A 19912-nucleotide genomic window follows, 5' to 3' on the forward strand; every position below is an offset into this window, starting at 1 on the left:
GACTTTTTTTTTTTTTAGAGCAGATTTCAAAGCTACGGCCGTCCTCCTCCTCCTCCTCCGACTCTTACATGCTGAATTATTGTTCCAGCTTCAATCTAAGTTGAATTCATCTCGCCGTGCTCGCTCCGCGCCGTCTGCTGCAGTTCTTTGGCGCAGAGCGAGTATCACTCAGTCGTTTTGTTGTTGTTTCGAGGCCTCCTCCTTCAACGTAATACACACCTCCTGTTTGGAATAAATTTATCCGCAGCCTCACAAACACACACACACACACACACACACACACACAAGCCGGGCTTGTCCTCTTGATCCTGTCTGCCGTATTCTGCATCCTCATCTCTTGTTTAGACAACAGGCGAGCCGCAAATATGCTAAACTGAAGAGAGCGGGAACAGGGAGATGAAAGACAGAAGAGGAAGAGTTGAGTGTGTGTGTGTGTGTGTGTGTGTGTGTGTGTGTGTGTGTGTGCGTGCTTGCGTGCGTGCGTGCGTGCGTGCGTGCGTGCGTGTGTGTGCGTGTGTCGTGTGCGTGTATGCAGGTAAGAGTTAGAGAATCCCATTTCATTGTAATAGTGTTTAATATTTATTGGAAAATGTAAAGAAAATGTAAAGGAAGTGCTTTTCAGCGAGCGGGCAGGATTAGCATAAATAGTTTGGGGCTTGGACGTGTTTGGTCCCTGCTGCAGAGGAGGGAGGCTGTCCCCTCGATTCTGACACACACACACACACACACACACACACACACACACACACACACACACAGACATACATGTATATGTTTGCACACACACACACACACACACTTGTGCACACGCCTGCATGAGTAAACATGCAAACACACACACACTCGCTGACCTTTGGGTGTGAAAACTCATCAGCATATAGTGATTTATAATAGGCACTGCCAATCCTTGTGTTTCTTTTTCCGCCCTTATTTTGCATTTATTAGACAGCAGCAGAGAGGGGGGGATACTGGCTGTTGTCATTTTATTTTACGCACCGTTACTGCTGATCAAGGATCTGTGTGCTGGATTTGACTTTATGCTAATTAATTGTTATGAATGACCTGAATTTAACTGCACCGACCGGCGGAGAATCGGAAAGAGAAATGGAAACAAATTCTTTACTGTGGTTTAAAGGAGCAAGCCGGCTTATTACAACTTTGGTCTTCTTTTCGTAGTTTTGTTGGTAATAATAATGTTTTGTACTAATAATAATCTTTATTGATAGAGCACTTTTCAAAATTCACGTTACAAAGTGCTTCGCAAAACAGAAAAATAAACAGAGCAGTCATGAAAACGATGTTTCTGCAGAAACGGGTAAAAACTATTTGTTGTATTAAAAAACCTGTGCAGAGTAAGTGAGATAAAAACATTTTACAAAGAATAAAAGACACTTTAACGGAGGTTTAAGCTCAAATAACATCAGTAAAAGTATGTTTTAAGAAGGGATTTGAAGGAGCCCAGCTGACCTGTTATCCTCGTTTTACTCACTGAAATAATTGCTGAAATCTGTAAACTCATCGACGTCAAAGTCTGATGGTTCAAGAATCAAGAGAGAGTCTGTCTAAAGGCGCTGACACACCGGGCCGATAATCGTCCGTCGGACAGTCTGGCGAGGTCGGTGACTCGAGTCTGTCCGGTGCGTTCTGTGCCGTCGTCCGTCCGAGGGGCCGTCGTCCTTCATTTTGGCCGATTTGACATGTATAATCGGCGGGGCGGGCACTGCCGGCAGTCTGACTCAAATGACCCATCTGATTGGTGGAGAGCTAACCAGGAAATGGGGAGCGGGATGAGTGTGACTAGAGTCTCTCAAAATCTGACGAAAATCTTTTAAACTGACCTTTGTTGATCTGAAATGAAGATTTCTCTCTTAAAATGTTTTCAGAAACACGTTTCAGTGAACTGTTTTAGTCCAATATGAGATTCTGAACAAGCCGCCATGACAGTCTGGCTGTGAATTTCCGGAGAAATCAGACCCTTTCGTGCAATCAGCTGCTGGTTTTCATTTTTGGGCGACAATCCAGATTAGCGCCGCTTGCTGTTATGGAGACGTATTACGTCTCGTCCCTTTGGTGTTCTGAGGCACTTCTTTGACCAACTCGGGGAGACTGATCAGTCCAACTGCCTTTTCTGCCGACGGTCGGCCATCTGGTTGGTGTGTAACGGCCTTAACCCAAGGGCGTAACTTTGAGGGTGGAGGGGGGTGGAGATCGCCACCTGCCTAGCAAGGCTGTTTCAGCAGGGGGCCTGGACAAATTATAGCTGGGGGGTCCAGGAAAATTTGGTGCATCAAACACTTCATTTCCTGCATTCTGCTGCATTTTTCTGCAACAATTAAGAGGGACAGAAGGTTTTTTCTTTGCTTGCCAATTACATTGAATCAAGGAAGCCAACCACTTATCATGTTTAGCAACAGTTATATTTTTCATTTATCATTATAATAAGATATTTAGGGGGGTTGCGTTGGCCAGTTTTGATAAATAGGGGGGTTGTAACCCCTCCATCCCCCCCGTAATAACATTTTGAGCATCAAACAATTGCACAATTTCCTGCATTCTGGTGAATTTCTCTGCAACAATTTGTGCCTTTTCTGTATGCACGTCTTTATTTATGTAAATATTATTATTATTTATATTATATCTCCTGTACTGTTCAAAACTTGCTGCATATTCAAAACATTACACGTGTTTTCTGGATGTTTTATTAGGGATTATTATGTGGGGAATGTTCCCTTATCACACAGAAAAACTGCATTTCTTTCCATGTCACAGCGTGCTTTACATAATAAAACAGAGCAGCCATAAAAACATCAGGTTTCTAAAACAAAACGGATAAAAACGATTTGTTGTATTAAAAGCTGTACAGAGTAGGTAAGAACAGGAAAAACATTTTGAAAGGATTAAAGACAGTTTAAAGGAGCTTCAAGCTCAAATAAAATCAGGTAAGGCTCTTCAGTAAAAGTTTTAAAGGTGCAGTAAGCAACACTAATCCAATACAGTTTTGTCAAATTTTTCGAATATCTCACCACGGCCCTTTAGCTCTCTATTTTCTGTGTGTGCAATATATCGATACTATATCGTGCGCAATATATCAATACCGCGATATGAGGCAAGATATCGTCTTAGATTTGGGATATCGTAATATGATGCGTTGTCTTTTCCTGGTTTTAAAGGCTGCATTACAGTAAAGTGATGTCATTTTCTGAACTTACCAGACTGTTCTAGCTGTTTCATTATTTACCTTTACCCACTGAGTCATTATATCCACATTTCTGCTGATTATTTATCTAAAATCTCATTGTGTGAATAACATGTTGTTAAAGCACCAATTGTCTTCTATGTATTTGATGCGGGGTTGCTGTGGCTGTTAATGTCAATGATATGGCTTTTATATTGCTACTTTTGGTGTGTGTTGTTTCTTTGTTTTGTTTGTGTAAAAGGTTAAACTGATATAGGAAATATGTTTAGGTTATGAGTAAGTAGTGTTTGTAGGTGACATGCAACTCAACACCAAGGAGATGGACAGGACAAAAAGAGACAACTGGATTTAAAACATCAAATAAATATTGAAACAACTGGAATATGTTTATGTATACAATTGTTCAATAAGCATAACATTTAAAAAAATAAAAGCACCAATTACCAACCCTACAATATCGTCGCAATATTGAAATCGAGGTATTTGGTCAAGAATATCATGATATTTGATTATCTCCATATTGCGTAGCCCTAGCGCTGAAAAAGATCTGGGGTTGAAAACATATAGAAAGGAGTGCACGGGCAACAAAACACTATTTCAGCCAATCGGCAACAGGCAGCAACAGGCGGTGGTAGCATCACTTCCCTTTAAGAAGGGATTTAAAGGAGATTTTAACTCAGCTGACCTGATATCCTCATGTTACGCTACCAAATGAATTGCCGTGATCTGTGAACACATCGACATTGCTACACCAAAGTCTGATGGTTCAAGAAACAAGAGATAGTTGTTCTAATTGCTTTATTTGGATGTTGTAAATGTTGTTTATATTCCCTCATCGCACAGATAAACTGCATTTCTCTTCTCTACAAACAAGCTAGAAATGTAAAACACGCATCACTTTCTGTCGCCGGACAGCGACACGGAACAGCACACGGAAGATGCTTCATGTATCTGAATTCTAATAGTTTGAATATTCACTGCGTTTCGCTGACCTTTTTCTCTCTCCTGTCACCCTCCAGTCTCTGTGTTCGGAGGTGCGAGCCCGACGCAGAGGAGTCGCCTCCGTTCTGAAACTCTGCCAGAAGCTGCTGCAGCAGAGCCAGGTGGGTTGAAACATGAATCATAACATTTATTACGTTACAGTTGACCCGGAAAAAAAATCTAAGAAAACTTTTAAACTTGACACGTCCTTTCGTAACCCAAAAAAGAAGAATATAAACTGAAGACAGAGCAGGCAAACTACCTTGCTACTATATGTTTATTATTTTTTACTCCATTTTTAAGAAAAAATACCGATATAATACTGTTAAAATTTGCTTTTTTTTGCACAAAGAGTTTGTCAAAGACAGACTAGGCAAACTTCTTTGGAACGGAAATGTATTTAAATAAAAAAAAATGATATGATATAAATATTTATTAGGGCTGTCAATCAATTAAAAAATTTAATCTAATTAATTACATACTCTGTGATTAATTAATCGAAATTAATCACATACATAATTAACGGTGCCTGAACCGATACATTTTAAGAAAGTAAAAAAAGAAAAGAAATAAAGGTACTAAACAACAGTTGGTGACATTAAAGAACGGCTTGTTTATTGCTAAGGCCATATGGTCAACATTAAATGATTTAATTATAATGTATAACAATAACTTATTTCACTAGTAAATTGCTGTTGAACGACAAAAACAACAACCAGATGGGAAAAGGACATTTAACAATAACTTTGAATGCACCACGAGGCTGTAGTTTACCAGTTTCATTGAACGCACCGTCTGTGTTGTTTCTCCGACGGCAGCTGCAGATTGTTACATCCCGGTGTTGAATCCTCTACAGTAAAACACAGTCACACTTTACACCGTTTAGCGTTAGCTGTCAGCATTTTAACCCTGTTTAATCCAGCTACTAGCTAGCGGTAGGCTAACGTTAGCTGCTGTTGAGTATAGTGTTAACTAGCGAGCGGTAGGCTAACGTTAGCTGCTGTCGAGTATAGTGTTAACTAGCGAGCGGTAGGTTAACGTTAGCTGCTGTCGAGTATAGTGTTAACTAGCTAGCGGTAGGCTAACGTTAGCTGCTGTTGAGTATAGTGTTAACTAGCGTCATGTGCAGCGGTGTTTGTGTTTCAGAGCATCAGAGAGAAGTGCAGACATATCAGTGGCACCAGATTTCGGTAGCCAGGGTTGGCAAGAAGAAGATTTTTACAAGTAAATGTTCCAGTTAATGATCCAGGCAGAACATTCTCGTCTCCCTCCTTCATTTTACAGTCCAATGGTGCTAGAACGGCTCCGGGTCAAACCTCAATATGGAATGGATTAATCTGCGTTATTTTTGATAACGCGTTATTTTGACAGCCCTAATATTTATTTATAGTTATATTTTCAAAAATTGTTAAAAGTAGCTTTTTTCTACAAATAACATATTTTTGCATTTGAGTTTGTTTTTGAAGACGGAGCAGGCGCACGAACTACACTGGAACAGAAACTTATTTCAGTTTTCAAGAAAAAGATTCTTATATAATATAAACATTTGCTGGTAACATTTTTAAAAAAAATGTAAAATGAGCTTGTTTTTTGCATTTGTGTTTGTTTTTATTTTTATTTTTTCTCATATTTCCTTATTAAAACCTGGAAGAGTTAACTTGACAACCCCTTCCATAATCCACAAAAGAATAAAATAGAAACTGAAGACAGAGCAGGCAAACTACCTTGTTACTTTATATGTATTATTTCTTACTCCTTTTTCAAGATAAAATACCAAATATTTAGCAATTTACATTTTAAACAAAATGTAATTAAAATAGACAGAGCAGGCAAACTACGAAACGGAAGTTTATTTCAGTTTTCAAGAAATAGATTTTTATATTATATATTTGACTGTTACATTTTCAAAAAAAATGTAATTAGCTTGTTTTTTGCATTTCAGTTTGTTTTTATTTCTTCCATTTTTTTTTATATTTCCTTCATAAAACCCGGGAGAATCAGTGACAACCCTTTAAAAGGTGCTGTAGGTAGGATTGGGAAGATCCAGGACTTAGCCAAAACATTTGAACATCGACAACTTCTCTAAGCCCCTCCCCCACGAGGGAGAATGAATGTGTGTGCATGAGCAGTGATTGACACGAAGTTAGACACCCCCCCGGCCCTGATTGGTGCATCTGAACAGTTAGACACCTCCCCTGGCCCTGATTGGTGCATCTGAACAGTTAGACACCTCCCTGGCCCTGATTGGTGCATCTGAACAGTTAGACACCTCCCCTGGCCCTGATTGGTGCATCTGAACAGTTAGACACCTCCCCTGGCCCTGATTGGTGCATCTGAACAGGGAGCTGTGGATTTTTGCAACTCTCACTCCAGGCTGTAGGTGAAGCCAGAGGAGCCGGACTTTTTTTTAATGACCTGCTTCATGTAGTTCTACTGGAACATAGGGTCAGTTTCAGCAGATATGACAGAGAGGTAGTTTTATAAGGCTTACCTACTGCACCTTTAATGAGTCAGATTAACCTTGAAGAGAGGAATTATATTGCTGCACACTCTTAACATTTAATCATATGATTAGTATGATAATCGCTTTTATAATTCTGAACAAAACTGTTTCTGCTATTCCCCACCTCTGGGACAGTCGGGCCCCATGGCGGAGGTGGGCCCGGAGGCGGACCAGCACCGCGAGGCCCTGCAGCTGCTGTCAATCAACCTGGAGCGAAGGTGGGAGGCAATCGTGATGCAGGCGCTGCAGTGGCAGAACCGACTGAAGAGAGAGCTGGGAGAGCAGCAGGTTAGAGCACTCTGACATTTACACTTTACATCCTTCACTCTGCTCTGCAGGCGCTCGGCTGACGCACCGTTACACTCACTGAGCATGTCAGAGTTTGATTAGATGCTAAGATGCAGCGTGAAAGACAGATGGTGCTGTGATTGAAGCCGCAGTGTTTTAGTTATGGAGCGATCTTTACAAACTCGACACGGTGTCGAGACGTTTCGTGAAATGAGCCCAAACTCTGGAACAACACACTTTGATACGAGCATAAACTGCTCTTTCCTTTTTCTGTATTTGTTCCCCAGATAAAAACTGGGCGACAATATTCATATTATTCTGGTTTTGGGTAACAGTTTGGTCGTAGTTAGATAAGTTTATACAGTTGAATGTAAGACGCACTGAAGATTAGGGTTGGACATCGTTTTGATTTGAACAATTCTGTCTGATTCTTCCTTCAATTTCGGTTCTCATTGATTCTCGATTGTGATTCTTTGAGGGGTGGAGTTGAAACGGGTCACATGCTTATTTCACAGATAAGAGCAAAATGTTACTTTGATTCTATGGTGATTTAACAGTTTTACCGGGCTTTTTTAACGTAAAATGAAGCCACACTTTAGAGTGCCGTTTACTGTGCTCTGTGGCTGCAAAACAAGCACTTGGAAGTACAGTGGTGGTTGCTACAGAAACCAAAACTTGCGAGTGTTAAACTAGAAACTATATTCAAACGAATCCATTTTCAACTCTTTTTTTCTGAACTCTGTGGCAAATGCTGACAAAGTCTCTGATTGAGCTCATCTCTCCTGTAGAGTTGCTCAAGGGGTCCTTGGTCAGGTGACTTTGGCGTTTTGTTACTGACGCAAAAAGTCTCCTTTAGCGTCTCATTCAGACGCAGGGGGCTTTCAGCTAGTTCACACTTTGGGACTCTTTTGGGTCTCTGGGTCGGGACCGGTTTGGCATCATTTAAAAAATGAAAGTTTAACTGACATGAGGTACAAGAGCGGGACAGTTAGGGTGAGGAATAGGTTGTGGGTGGGGTTATAAAATGTACGTTTCAGTGACACGCGGGACAAGAACGGGACATGAACCCCCGGACTCCTGGGTGAAAGTCCTGTGTTGTTTGACCTATCCTCCACCACAACCTGCCTCCTTATGCAGATTTGGGGTCTTTCATACTACTCTCTACTGTCTCTCTTCATACTACTCTCTACTGTTGTCTCTCTACATACTACTCTCTACTGTTGTCTCTCTTCATACTACTCTCTACTGTTGTCTCTCTACATACTACTCTCTACCGTCGTCTCTCTACATACTACTCTCTACCGTCGTCTCTCTACATACTACTCTCTACCGTCGTCTCTCTACATACTACTCTCTACCGTCGTCTCTCTTCATACTACTCTCTACCGTCGTCTCTCTACATACTACTCTCTACTGTCGTCTCTCTTCATACTACTCTCTACTGTTGTCTCTCTTCATACTACTCTCTACTGTTGTCTCTCTTCATACTACTCTCTACTGTTGTCTCTCTTCATACTACTCTCTACTGTTGTCTCTCTTCATACTACTCTCTACTGTTGTCTCTCTTCATACTACTCTCTACCGTCGTCTCGCTTCATACTACTCTCTACTGTTGTCTCTCTTCATACTACTCTCTACTGTTGTCTCTCTTCATACTACTCTCTACTGTTGTCTCTCTACATACTACTCTCTACTGTTGTCTCTCTTCATACTACTCTCTACCATCGTCTCTCTTCATACTACTCTCTACTGTTGTCTCTCTACATACTACGTATTAGAGCTGCTGCTCTGCCCGGTGCGTTCCATACAGACGCTGAAGGGGGATTTTTGCGTCGGTATCTGACGCTGTGACACACTGACCAAGCAGCAGTATTTGTCGAGTTCTTCCTCTTCAATGCCCCTTTAGGTTATTTTATTCATTGGTTTGCAGTGTCTCATATCATTTCTATGATGATAACATCAATGTGTATGTATTTGTAACAGCATTGAATTCTTCTATTGGCCAACAGTCAGACCTTTTGCATTAGCACTTTGTACTTAGCTACTAACTCAACAGTTGGTTTTCAGTGAGAGTTAGCTTAAAGTGTAACTACATTCTCAAATAAGAAACATTATTAAAAACAGCTAGAACAAATCATACATTGTTTGTTCTTCTTTCTCTCAACATAATGCTACTATATGTAAGTATTCATAAAGTCCTGTGGCCTTTGGGTGATTTAAATAGAGAAAAAACCAAAAGGGCTCATCACCTGGAGATCGTGAATGTAATGTCAGTAAATTGCATTTAAACCCGCCTATTATATTTTGATCATTATTGTGCAAAGGTGGCAATAATAGCCTGGTGTTGGTGCTAGAGGAGCGGACAAAAGGTCACTGGAAGCATTAGGAATCTCCCTGTGGGGACCATGAATACTAGCAACAAACTATGAATATATGAATACGCTGGCGCCAAATATCGATATTTTAAGTAATGAAATAAGGCGCTCTAAATAGATTTCCCTGCTCCCAGCTTCTCAACACATGAAGGAGGGAAACTTGAACATACAGTAAGTTAACTGGCAGAAGAGCAAGAGGTATTCGGGATGGCGGACAGCAGTTTGAGGAAAATAACAGATGCCCCAGCCCAATTAAGTCCAAAATCTGGACCAGTAGTTGCTCTATAGTTGTGTCCTCTTAATTTACAGACTGAAAAACTGGTTTTCTAACTATTTGGACTTGCAGTGAATAAAGAGAGAAAAGCTGCACCTTTAGTTTATTTCCATCAAATGGATCCACAACATCACAAACATAACTATACTATAAATGGTGAAAAAAAACAAAGTGTCACCTTAATTCATACAGTGTCATCTTAACTTGTTTATAATCAATACTGACTGAAAAGGTTTAGGTTGAAGCATTAGCTTATTACACCTACCCTTATATTTGTTTAGCATTTTCAGTATTTTTTTTCAATCTTTGTAGCGTATTACACTTCACCTTTTTACAGGAGTTTTGTATTCATAGTTAGACCGATATCGTGATGTATCATTATGGGATTGTCTTGCAACATGTATTGATTATCGATGTATTGCTGTATCGCGATATTATCGGTGTCTCGAGCCATGTGTCGTGTACGGTATCGTGAGGTACCCTGTGATTCACACCCCCAGTGATGGTACCCTGGCCTGTAGTTGTTTTGAAAAGACAGATGGAATAATGGCGCTCTGCCGCTATCGGAGCAAAACTACCTGCTTCTATTGTGACTTTTTAAAAGGCTGAAGCTTCACACGACGGCTCCGTTCTAAATCAGAGAAACAGTCCACGAGCAGCCAGTTGATAAAAACTAATCTGTTAGTTCTCCGGTGCGATCAGTGTCACAGAAGCAATGTTATCTCTGAAACCTCCGCCACAAACAAAAAGAAACGTGGCAAATGAGATTTTGACAGTTTGCATATCAGATCACCACGCGTGTCTACCGCCATGACGGCACGCCGCCAAACGGTTTGTCTGATTAGAAAATCTTCAGCCACTGAACCAGCTCCGGTTCTACGCCTCAGGTAGGAGCCGCTCGCTACTGCAGGATGGCGGCGCAGCACATGTGCAGCTCGTCTGAGGACGGGAAGGACCGAGCGCTGTGAGTGTTAGGAGAAATATCGCTCATGAGGGAGCCGTCCAGAGCTGGCTTCTCGGGCCGGGCAAGGCACAGAAAGAGTGGGGAGAGAGGGCTGAGTGCTTTATTCAGCTGCAGCAGAATTGAGCTGTTATGGATTTCTAATAGTGATGAATATGTTTCTATAGAGACAGACGGAGGAGAGCATTTGAATATAAGGTCAACGGTTGCAGTGAGAGAGACACACACACACACACACACACACACACACACTCACAGTCACACTTGTGTAAAATAAAAAGCTGTTAAGTCTTAAGCAGACTTACACACAAACACACACATAGTGACAGTGACGTAAATCCATAAGTTGTGTTACATAAATGCCTGTAGAGACACGTGTTGTATGCATTTGAGAGCTCACACACACACTCTTACACACACAGGGACAATTTATTGATTGCCAACAATTAATTGACGGATAGCGATGTGTTAAGAGCAGGAGGGAGGAGGACAGGGAGGGGGCTGGTAGGAAGAGAGAGATAAATAATGGGTTATCATGAATCCCATTTGGTTTTTGGTAAGACCCACCCTGTGTAGCAACCACATTGGCTGAGTTTTTGTCGCTTTTTCTGAAATTCTTGGTGCTATTTCCGACATGTTGGGGGCTTTTTTCTTAATTTTTAATGCTTTTTTTTAGATGTTTTGGGTATTTTTTTCTATATATGACATTTTGTTGGCGCTTTTTCTGTCATTTTTTAACACTATGACATTTCTGGTGCTTTTTTTAACTTTTTGTCACGACATTCTTGGCAAATTTGACTTTTTTGACTAAATCAAAGCATGTTAATAGACTGTACATGTCTGGCCCTCGATGTGATTCTCTTTTTCCAGTCCCTTAGAGAAGTTGAGGTTGACCCTCCTGGGCTAGTGGTTCCCAAACTGGAGGCCCAGGGGGCCTAGACGTGTAAAAGGAGGTGCAGCAACCCAAATATATAAATAAACATGCAGGATTCTGCTGCACTGCCAGGACTGCCAGGTAAACGTAAAGCAGGCAATGAAGCCAAACAACCAAAACCAAACAACGCCTAAACAAACTACCAAATCAAGGGCAAGAAAATCAGTTGACCACAGTTTGTTTTAAGGAGCCTGAGTCGACTGCCAATCTCCCAGTCAAATCACATTGTGTCTGGTTGACTGAGCAGTGGAACATTAAGTGGGATTCATGATAACAAAGTATTTACTATGTATAAATGTAATAATTTACTACAAAGCTAAGAGCCAGATGAAATCTCACAACTTCCGTTTCTGATTTGAGGGTTAAGCTCTGATCATTTCAGAGCTGATCGTTTCCCTTTCATTGTGAAGTAGAATATAAAAACAGGAGGATGGAATTGTACTTGAATGTCAGATTGTTAGATTATAATGTCACAGCTTCTCCACACTACCGGGAACACTATTTCTTTTGATTTTATTTTTTTTTGGGGGGGGGGGGAGGGATCTTTGCGGGTGAGTTAACAGTTTTTGCAGAACAACTAGAAGCAAAGATGTGTTGCGTTATTGTTTCGTGGTTTAGTGTCTGTGTGTTTTTTCTGGGTTATGAACTGCCGCATTCATGCAGTCGCTGTATCTTTTTCAGGGAAAAATAAAGTTTGAATGAACTACATATAAAATATTTAGTTTATATATAAAATAAACTGAATCAAAAACCATTTGGGCTGCAGGATGAGTGGTGGCTCGTTATGAATGTGGAACATTAGCGAGAATCAGCCTAATTCTGCTCAACATGTGCTGTTTGAGGTGAGAGTAATGCCCTCTCTCTTCCACTTTCACACACACACATAGAAACACACACACACACACACACACACACACACACACACACACATACTGGGCATTGTAGAGGAGGAGAAGACAAATAACAGAGGCCAGACACTCTGACCTCGCTGCCTGGCTGGAGAGTAATTTCACTTCTACTGGAGATGGGAGAGGAATAAAGAGAGAGAGAGAGAGAGAGACAGAGAGAAAGAGAGAAAGAGAGAGAGAGAGACAGAGAGAAAGAGAGAAAGAGAGAGACAGAGAGAGGGAGAGAGAGAGAGAGAGAGAAGAAAGGAAATGAAGTGTAGAGAGAAAAAGAACCAGAGAGGCATATATCTGGCTGGTTTAGCTTATAAATGAACACGTCTGCTCAGTGATAAAACGATTGTCCTCTCCTCTCCTCTGTGTGTGTGTGTGTGTGTGTGTGTGTGTGTGTGTCTGTGTGTGTGTGTGTGTGTCTGTGTTTGAGAGAGTGTTTGTGTAAATGAGTCTGCTTGCTTGTGTATAAATGGCTGCTGGTGTGGATGTTTCAACTGGCAGGTGTGTGATGTGTGATTGTTTCTGCATCTTGTGAATGTGTGGCTGCGTGTAAATATGTGTTTGGGAGGAACTGTCTGCGTGATACTAGACAACGTCGCCGTTCAAATCCCAGACCGTTGTTTTTAGAACTGAAACGATTTGCCAATTAATTGATTAGTTAATCGTCAGAAAAATGATTCCCAACAATCAGTCATGTACGGTAATGAAGATAAACCTGAAACATTCTCTGGTTCCAGCTTCTATGTTTTATATTGTTATGTCTTAAACTGTTAATTTGGACAAAACAAGCAATTTGACTATGTCACCTAAAACTCTAGGAACTTGTGATTTACATTTTTCCGTACTTTGACATTATTACCTCGGCCAAGAAAGTTATATTTACAGTTTGGTTTGTCCTTCTGTTTCTGTTCCTCTGTTTGTTTCTTTGTTGGTTGGTTTTTCCGTCAGCATAATTACAGAAAACCTACTGGGCTGATTTTAATGACAATTGTTGGAAAGGTTTAGCATGGTCCAAGGAAGAACCTGTTGGAGCAGATCTGAATCATGGGGCTGATTCACCAATTATTTTTCACTTTTGTTGACACAGGGCGAGATATGGCGTTTGTGCTGCATTCATGTGGGGTCAGAATAATCAGACACAAAATGAGTTCCACACTGGGAAAATTCACATTGCATTATCATTGTGATTTGGGCATGCCTTGGCGGAGATCTGCGCTCTCCGAATAGTTCGGCATATTATTATTATAACCTGTATTTATTCAGAGAGGGCCAGCAAGCTCTCTTTTCCAATGGCGCTCTGATTACAGCACAAACAAAAGGAAATAAAAGCAATCTCAAGAAATTACAGTACAAATAAATATTGTGATCATAAAACAATACCTAAATTACAATATGTAAACATATTGAGAAATATGCTTGATACATACATGAGAGCAATACCAATCATTTCATCTAACTTTCGACAGGAAATTGAAAGAGCTCAGTTCCTACAATGTCAAACTGTTCCTTTAAGATTCATCCTCTGAGGATAATGAATATCTACAACAGATTTCATGGCAAATTGGAGAGTAGCTGTTAAGGCATATCAAAGTGTGGGGTCTGGATGTCCTCCCCCAGGGTTATTTTGAGCGTCAAATACTTAATTTCTTGCGTTCTGATACACTCTTATGCACCACTTTATGGTAGGAATACCTTTATTTATCTTATGAGAAGGAAAACACGGATGACATTCAAAATATATCAAAAATATAATGGAATATAAAGCAGTAAGAGGCTTTCACATCAGGGACCTGAGCCTGGATCCCTACAGCTGACCCCAAAGCAACGAGGACAAAATAAAATAGGCTCCTTATATTAGTCTTAAATGTGCCGTGAAGGGAGAATACTGGAGTTAGTGTAGATGGAGTATTGGGGCCGCTCGCTACGCGCACACTACAACCACTACAACGTGCACACTACACACTACACACTACACACTACGACCACTACACACTACGACCACTACAACCACACTACACACTACGACCACTACAACCACACTACACACTACACACTACGACCACTACAACCACACTACGACCACTACAGCGTGCACACAACGCACTGTGCTCAGCAGGTCAATGAAAGATGAGAAAAGTCTCTCTGCATGTTCTGCAGTTATTTTAGTTTTCTGTCACATTACTCGAGCCCGTATTTGTGAATACAAATATCTGAAGTGAAAGTTCAGTCACAAAACTATGTTGTTGCGTATCATTGCACATTATTAAGTGGGTATATATGGAAATCCTGTAGCTGTTTTAGTGGGTAAACTGCGTATACCTGCGTATCACGTAGACGACACCACTGATATCACACCAGACTAACACATGACATCACCTTAATCAATCAATCGATCAGACTTTATTTATATAGCACTTTTTATACATGTAAATGTAGCACACAGTGCTTCATACAATAGCCTCCCCCCACACACAAACACAGATATACACACATAACACAATAACCCCCCCCACCCCCATTCACCCACCCACCTACCCCTTAATCGACAAAAGAGGCAAGACACTTAAAAGACCAAAAGACACTTATAAATAAATACATAAAAGCTCTAAACAGTAGCTAATAAGTTCATAACCTGTAGCTTGTTAAAATCAATCCATAAAATACTTGCATAAATAAAATATACACCTGTTAGATTATCAAATAATCCATCAGTCCAAGGTGTCTCATTTTATATCAGAGGCATTGTTAACAATATGACATTTTCTTCTTTTCTTCAATGAGTACATGACAGATCCAGTTGTATCTCTGATTTGATGTAAATGGGTCTAAGTTAAAGCTGCAGGGATGTTGTGGCAATGAAGTTTCACCAAATATACCTGTTAGTCCAAATGTAAAATATGGAAATTATATTTTCAAACACTTCCCCCGCGATTATGAAATATATTTTTGAGCTGCGTTATGAGCAACATATGGAGGTTTTCATTCACCATTTTGCAATTACATTCAAAGCAGCCTGTCTGCTCCTCCACTCAGCATGGAGGGGTGATTTATCTGTGCGCTTCTATTCATTTTGAATCAGAGCGGTGACGCCAGGCTCCCTCAGCACTTTGACAAGCGGTACAGCAGCGAGCCAGGAGAGGCTGGAGCAGCAGCGCCGGCACATGAATAATCACCCAGACGCTGCCAGATAGCTGTGCTCTCCTTGGGCCTTCCAGCAGATGCTATGCTAACAAATGGGAGCAGTCAAACCAGAGCTAATGGGAAAAAAAGTTTTGTTTTCACCCCAAATACACTGCACCGTTCCCTCGCATGCACACAAACACAAACACACACACACACACAGTGTCACCGGCTGCGATTAAAGGCTGTAAAAAGTGAGGTGGAGCCGCAGTAACAACTCTAGACTCTGATAATGTTCATGTGAGTATAATCACAGTGAAAACTGTTTATTTAGACTTGTTTCCCATGTAAATCAGCTTGTTGTAAGGCTGTTTGACATGCAATGACTGAATTCCCTCCTTACTTTATGAATACTTAAAGTCAGTTTTTTAGTACTCGAGATCGGTCTTGGTCTCAAGACCAATTTTTGAAGGTCTCATCTCGGAATCGACCACAAAGGCCTCGGTCTCTGGATTTTATTTCAAGACCGGGTAAGACCACAACTGCAGGGATTTCGCTAAATTATCTGTGCATTGTCTGATTTATGCCTATGTTTAAACTTGCAAATGCAACAAATAACTTGACTTATATCTAGTTTGAAATTTGTTACCATAAACCCCCCTCTCCATGCCCACTTCACACGCACTTCCAAGAAAATGAATGCGGGAGATAGGAGAAGAAGCTCTGGCTGTCTAACACAAATCTGGTCTTGGTCTTGACTCGGTCTCGCCCTGCAGTGGTCTTGGTCTTGACTTGGTCTCAAACCCTCAAAGTCTCGGTCTTGTCTCGGTCTCGATACACTCTGGTCTTGGTGGTGACTTGGTCTCGGTTTAGGTGGTCTCGACTACAACACCGCTTACATTAACATTATGTTGAAGGGAAAGAAGAACAAACACTCTGTGATTTGTTCTAGCTGTTAGAAAGATAACACAGCGTGCAGTTTGACAGTGTTTGTTATTGGGGAATAAAGTTCAACTTTAAGAAGCTAACTCTTAGCTTTCTGGAAACCAACTGTGAGTAAGTAGTTATGTACAAAGTGCTAATGCAAAGGTCTGACTGGGTGCAAAGAGAAGAATTCCATGTTGTTACAAATACATAAACATTGATGTCATCAGCATAGAAATGATACAAGACACTGCAAACCAATGAATAACGTGCCCTTAAGGGGCTTTGAATAGAAAGAATACCCAACCCGTTTTCGTTCCCAAACTTGTCAAATACTGACGCTTCGTCAGTGTCGCTCAGCGTCAGATACTGACCCGAAAATCCCCCTTTAGCGTCTGTATGGAATGCACCGGGCAGAGCAGCAGCTCAAGCTCCGCGCTGTAAGATGATGTAGTATTAGGAGAGACAATGGTAACCAGTGTGATTGACAAAATATGCGCAAGGAGGCAGTTTGGGGTGGTGAATGGCTCAAACAACACAGGACTTTCACCCAGGAGACCGGGGTTCAGTTCCCGTTCTTGTCCCTGAAACGTACATTTTGTAACCCCACCAACCATCTTTTCCTAAAGCTAACTGTCCCGTTGTTGTGCCTCATGTCAGCTAAACGTACGTCCCGACCCAGAGCGTCAAAAGGGTTAAAGGGCTTGACACTAAAGGAGACTTTTTGCGTCAGTAACTAACGCCAAAGGCACCGGACCAAGCGTCGCTTTGTGACGCACTGGGAGTGAGAATGGGTTGGCTTCCCAGAGAATGAACCCTTCAATGACCGCACGATCTTTCCTTGACCACCGGCCTCAGGCTCGGAGAACAGATAAATCGTCAGTGTGTTGTTTTTTGTCCTTTTAACTTCTACGGCCACCTGCCAAGTGCTTTCATACATGTTGTCAAATACAATACTGTAGGTTGGTTGGTTTAAGTTTTGGTCTCTGTAAAGGCTTAATTGTGCCAAACTTGGCAACCCCACTGTGACAACAAGACTACAGAAGGTTGTCATTGCACAGGGCTGTTTGTAATCAGTCAGCTTAAGAGGTGTTGGTAGGCAGATCTTTGGGCCAGTCGAGCTGTTTTCCAGTTTCCAGTCTCTTTGCTAAGTAGTTTCTCTTGTCAACATTTCCCAAAATGTTGACATATTCCTTGAAGTGACTTCATTATTGTCTTCAAGAGGATGGAGAATTTTCTCAAACCATGGAGGAGTACGTGACATTTCAAATATATGAAAATATAAAGATCAACAACATCATTTTCATCAGATTGATTTTCAGTACGTCCTGTGGTACGACAATTTAATAAATAAATCATTAATATACTTCAGATAACTTTATTCCTTGAAATGAAATGCTTTGTGTTGGCGTTCACCACTTCACACACTTCATTTAGGCAATATATTGAGTCCTAAATCAATGAGTTTCAAAAAGAATCCCTTGAAGCAAGTGTAATTTAAGGATACTGGTGGAGCAATCTGTTTAATTATGCCTTGTTTCATGTTACTGACACTGATTTCTCTGACATTTCTGAAACAGGGCTTAATGACTTACATTTATTCTTTTCTGAAAGCTTAATGGGAGGCAAAATGTTCAGATGGAAGTTTAAAATCCAGAGGATCCGGTGTTTACGTGTGTTGAAGAAAAGCAGTTCTCTATTATCATTTAAAGTGCACAAAATGTATAAGTTATGTTTTTTTGAAAAGAGACACACTGACACCCAACTCTTGACAGAACACGTTCTGTGATCATTTAAAAAAAATATATGAAAATTTGTGATCCCTCCCCCCCCCAAAAAAAAGCAATTGCTCATAAATCTCAACACAAATTATTCCGCTCTGGAACAAAGCGATGAATTATTCAAAAACGACTTCCGAGAGAAAAAGAGCACAGAGCTGAAAACCCCAAAGTAAATACATAATCAAAAGCCTTCAGAAAAGCTCGGCTGTCTAAAAATATGCTTAGACACAGGAATTCTTTCCTTCCACAGACATAATTATACAAATTGCTCCGCGTCTCGTTAACAAGAGAGGGGGGGTAATTCGTATTAGCCATTCATAGCCTATTAATCTAATAAACTAGTTGGCTGTGTGTGTGTGTGTGTGTGTCTGTCTGTGTGTGTGTGTGTGGGTCCGTGTAATGAATTTCTATTAGATTTGTGTGTATTCCCCTTGTGCTGATAAGGGAGATGGGGGTAATGACTGAACTGGGTTTTTTGCCACTGTAGACGCATTCAAAAACACATTCAGCGCTGAGGGGAAGAGGCTATCAATCAGCCTAATCCAATCATATCGAGTGTTTGATGACCTACGGAAACCTTGTGTATAATTTATATCTGTAATTCATCTAATTTCTATCATTTCGTAACAGTTTACAAGTGAATTGCGGCTATTTTTATGACCCCAGACAGAGGAGGGCGGTGATTTTGGTGTGTGGTGGCCACAGCGGCTTCAGAAACACATTTTTTAGAGCAGGAAATAACTCTTAAGTGTTGTTGGTTACCTGCCAAAGAGGCAGTGCTTTCAAGCCGGCAGAGCAGACAAATTTAGCAGACAAACAGCGGCGGTGATTTCCCCACCAAGACTCCAGCAACATGTCAGGGTATTCCTCCGTAAACGGTTGGTCCAGATGTTCCTGAAGCTGAATTTGGAGACACAGAGTTTGTGCACGTTTTTGGGGGTTTAAATGTAATCGCACGGAATGTACAGTACTGTACAGCCCAAACCTATGGGGTGGTCAGGGTTCACATGCCCTATTATTCACGACATTTTGTTTGCGATTCATTTAATAGTTGACAACTAATTGAATAATCTTTGCAGCACAAGTCGAAAGTGTCTATAAAGATTTGAAATGTTTTAAACGGGGAAACATTTGAATGTGCAGAGTAGAGCTGGGCAATATATTGATATTATATCGATATCATGATATGAGACTAGATATCGTCTTAGATTTTGGATATGGTAATATCGTAATATGATATGTGTCTTCTCCTGGTTTTAAAGGCTGCATTACAGTAAAGTGATGTCATTTTCTGAACTTACCAGACTGTTGTAACTGTTCTATTATTTGCCTTTACCCACTTAGTCATTATATCCACATTACTGATGATTATTTATCAAAAATCTCATTGTGTAAATATTTTGTGAAAGCACCAATAGTCAACACTACGATATCGTTGTATCGAGGTATTTGGTAAAAAATATCTTGATATTTGATTTTCTCCATATCGCCCAGCCCTAGTGCAGAGCATTTCTGTTTTTCTTATTTCCTTAAAAGCTGATATTTTAGAGATACATGCCTTTTATGACAAGCCCTCACATACCGTACAGAAGCCTATATAATATAAAGTTAAATGTACTGTACTGCACTGCATTCAGTTATGACCCTAAATTCATGTTGTGTATGGATAGATGGGT

At 40.7% G+C, this 19912-nt stretch overlaps 1 protein-coding gene across 1 annotated transcript in view; it reads left to right on the forward strand.

The window, feature by feature from the left end:
* The window catches only part of akap6 (A kinase (PRKA) anchor protein 6), a 230882-nt gene that overhangs the window by 187231 nt on the left and 23739 nt on the right, over nucleotides 1-19912 (forward strand). Inside the window, exons 17-18 of the mRNA XM_078277378.1 lie at nucleotides 4216-4299; nucleotides 6816-6968. Coding sequence (XP_078133504.1) covers nucleotides 4216-4299; nucleotides 6816-6968 — 237 coding nt within the window. The remainder of the gene's footprint in view (nucleotides 1-4215; nucleotides 4300-6815; nucleotides 6969-19912) is intronic.

Source organism: Sander vitreus, chromosome 20, assembly GCF_031162955.1.
Source record: "Sander vitreus isolate 19-12246 chromosome 20, sanVit1, whole genome shotgun sequence".
NCBI classification, from domain to species: domain Eukaryota; kingdom Metazoa; phylum Chordata; class Actinopteri; order Perciformes; family Percidae; genus Sander; species Sander vitreus.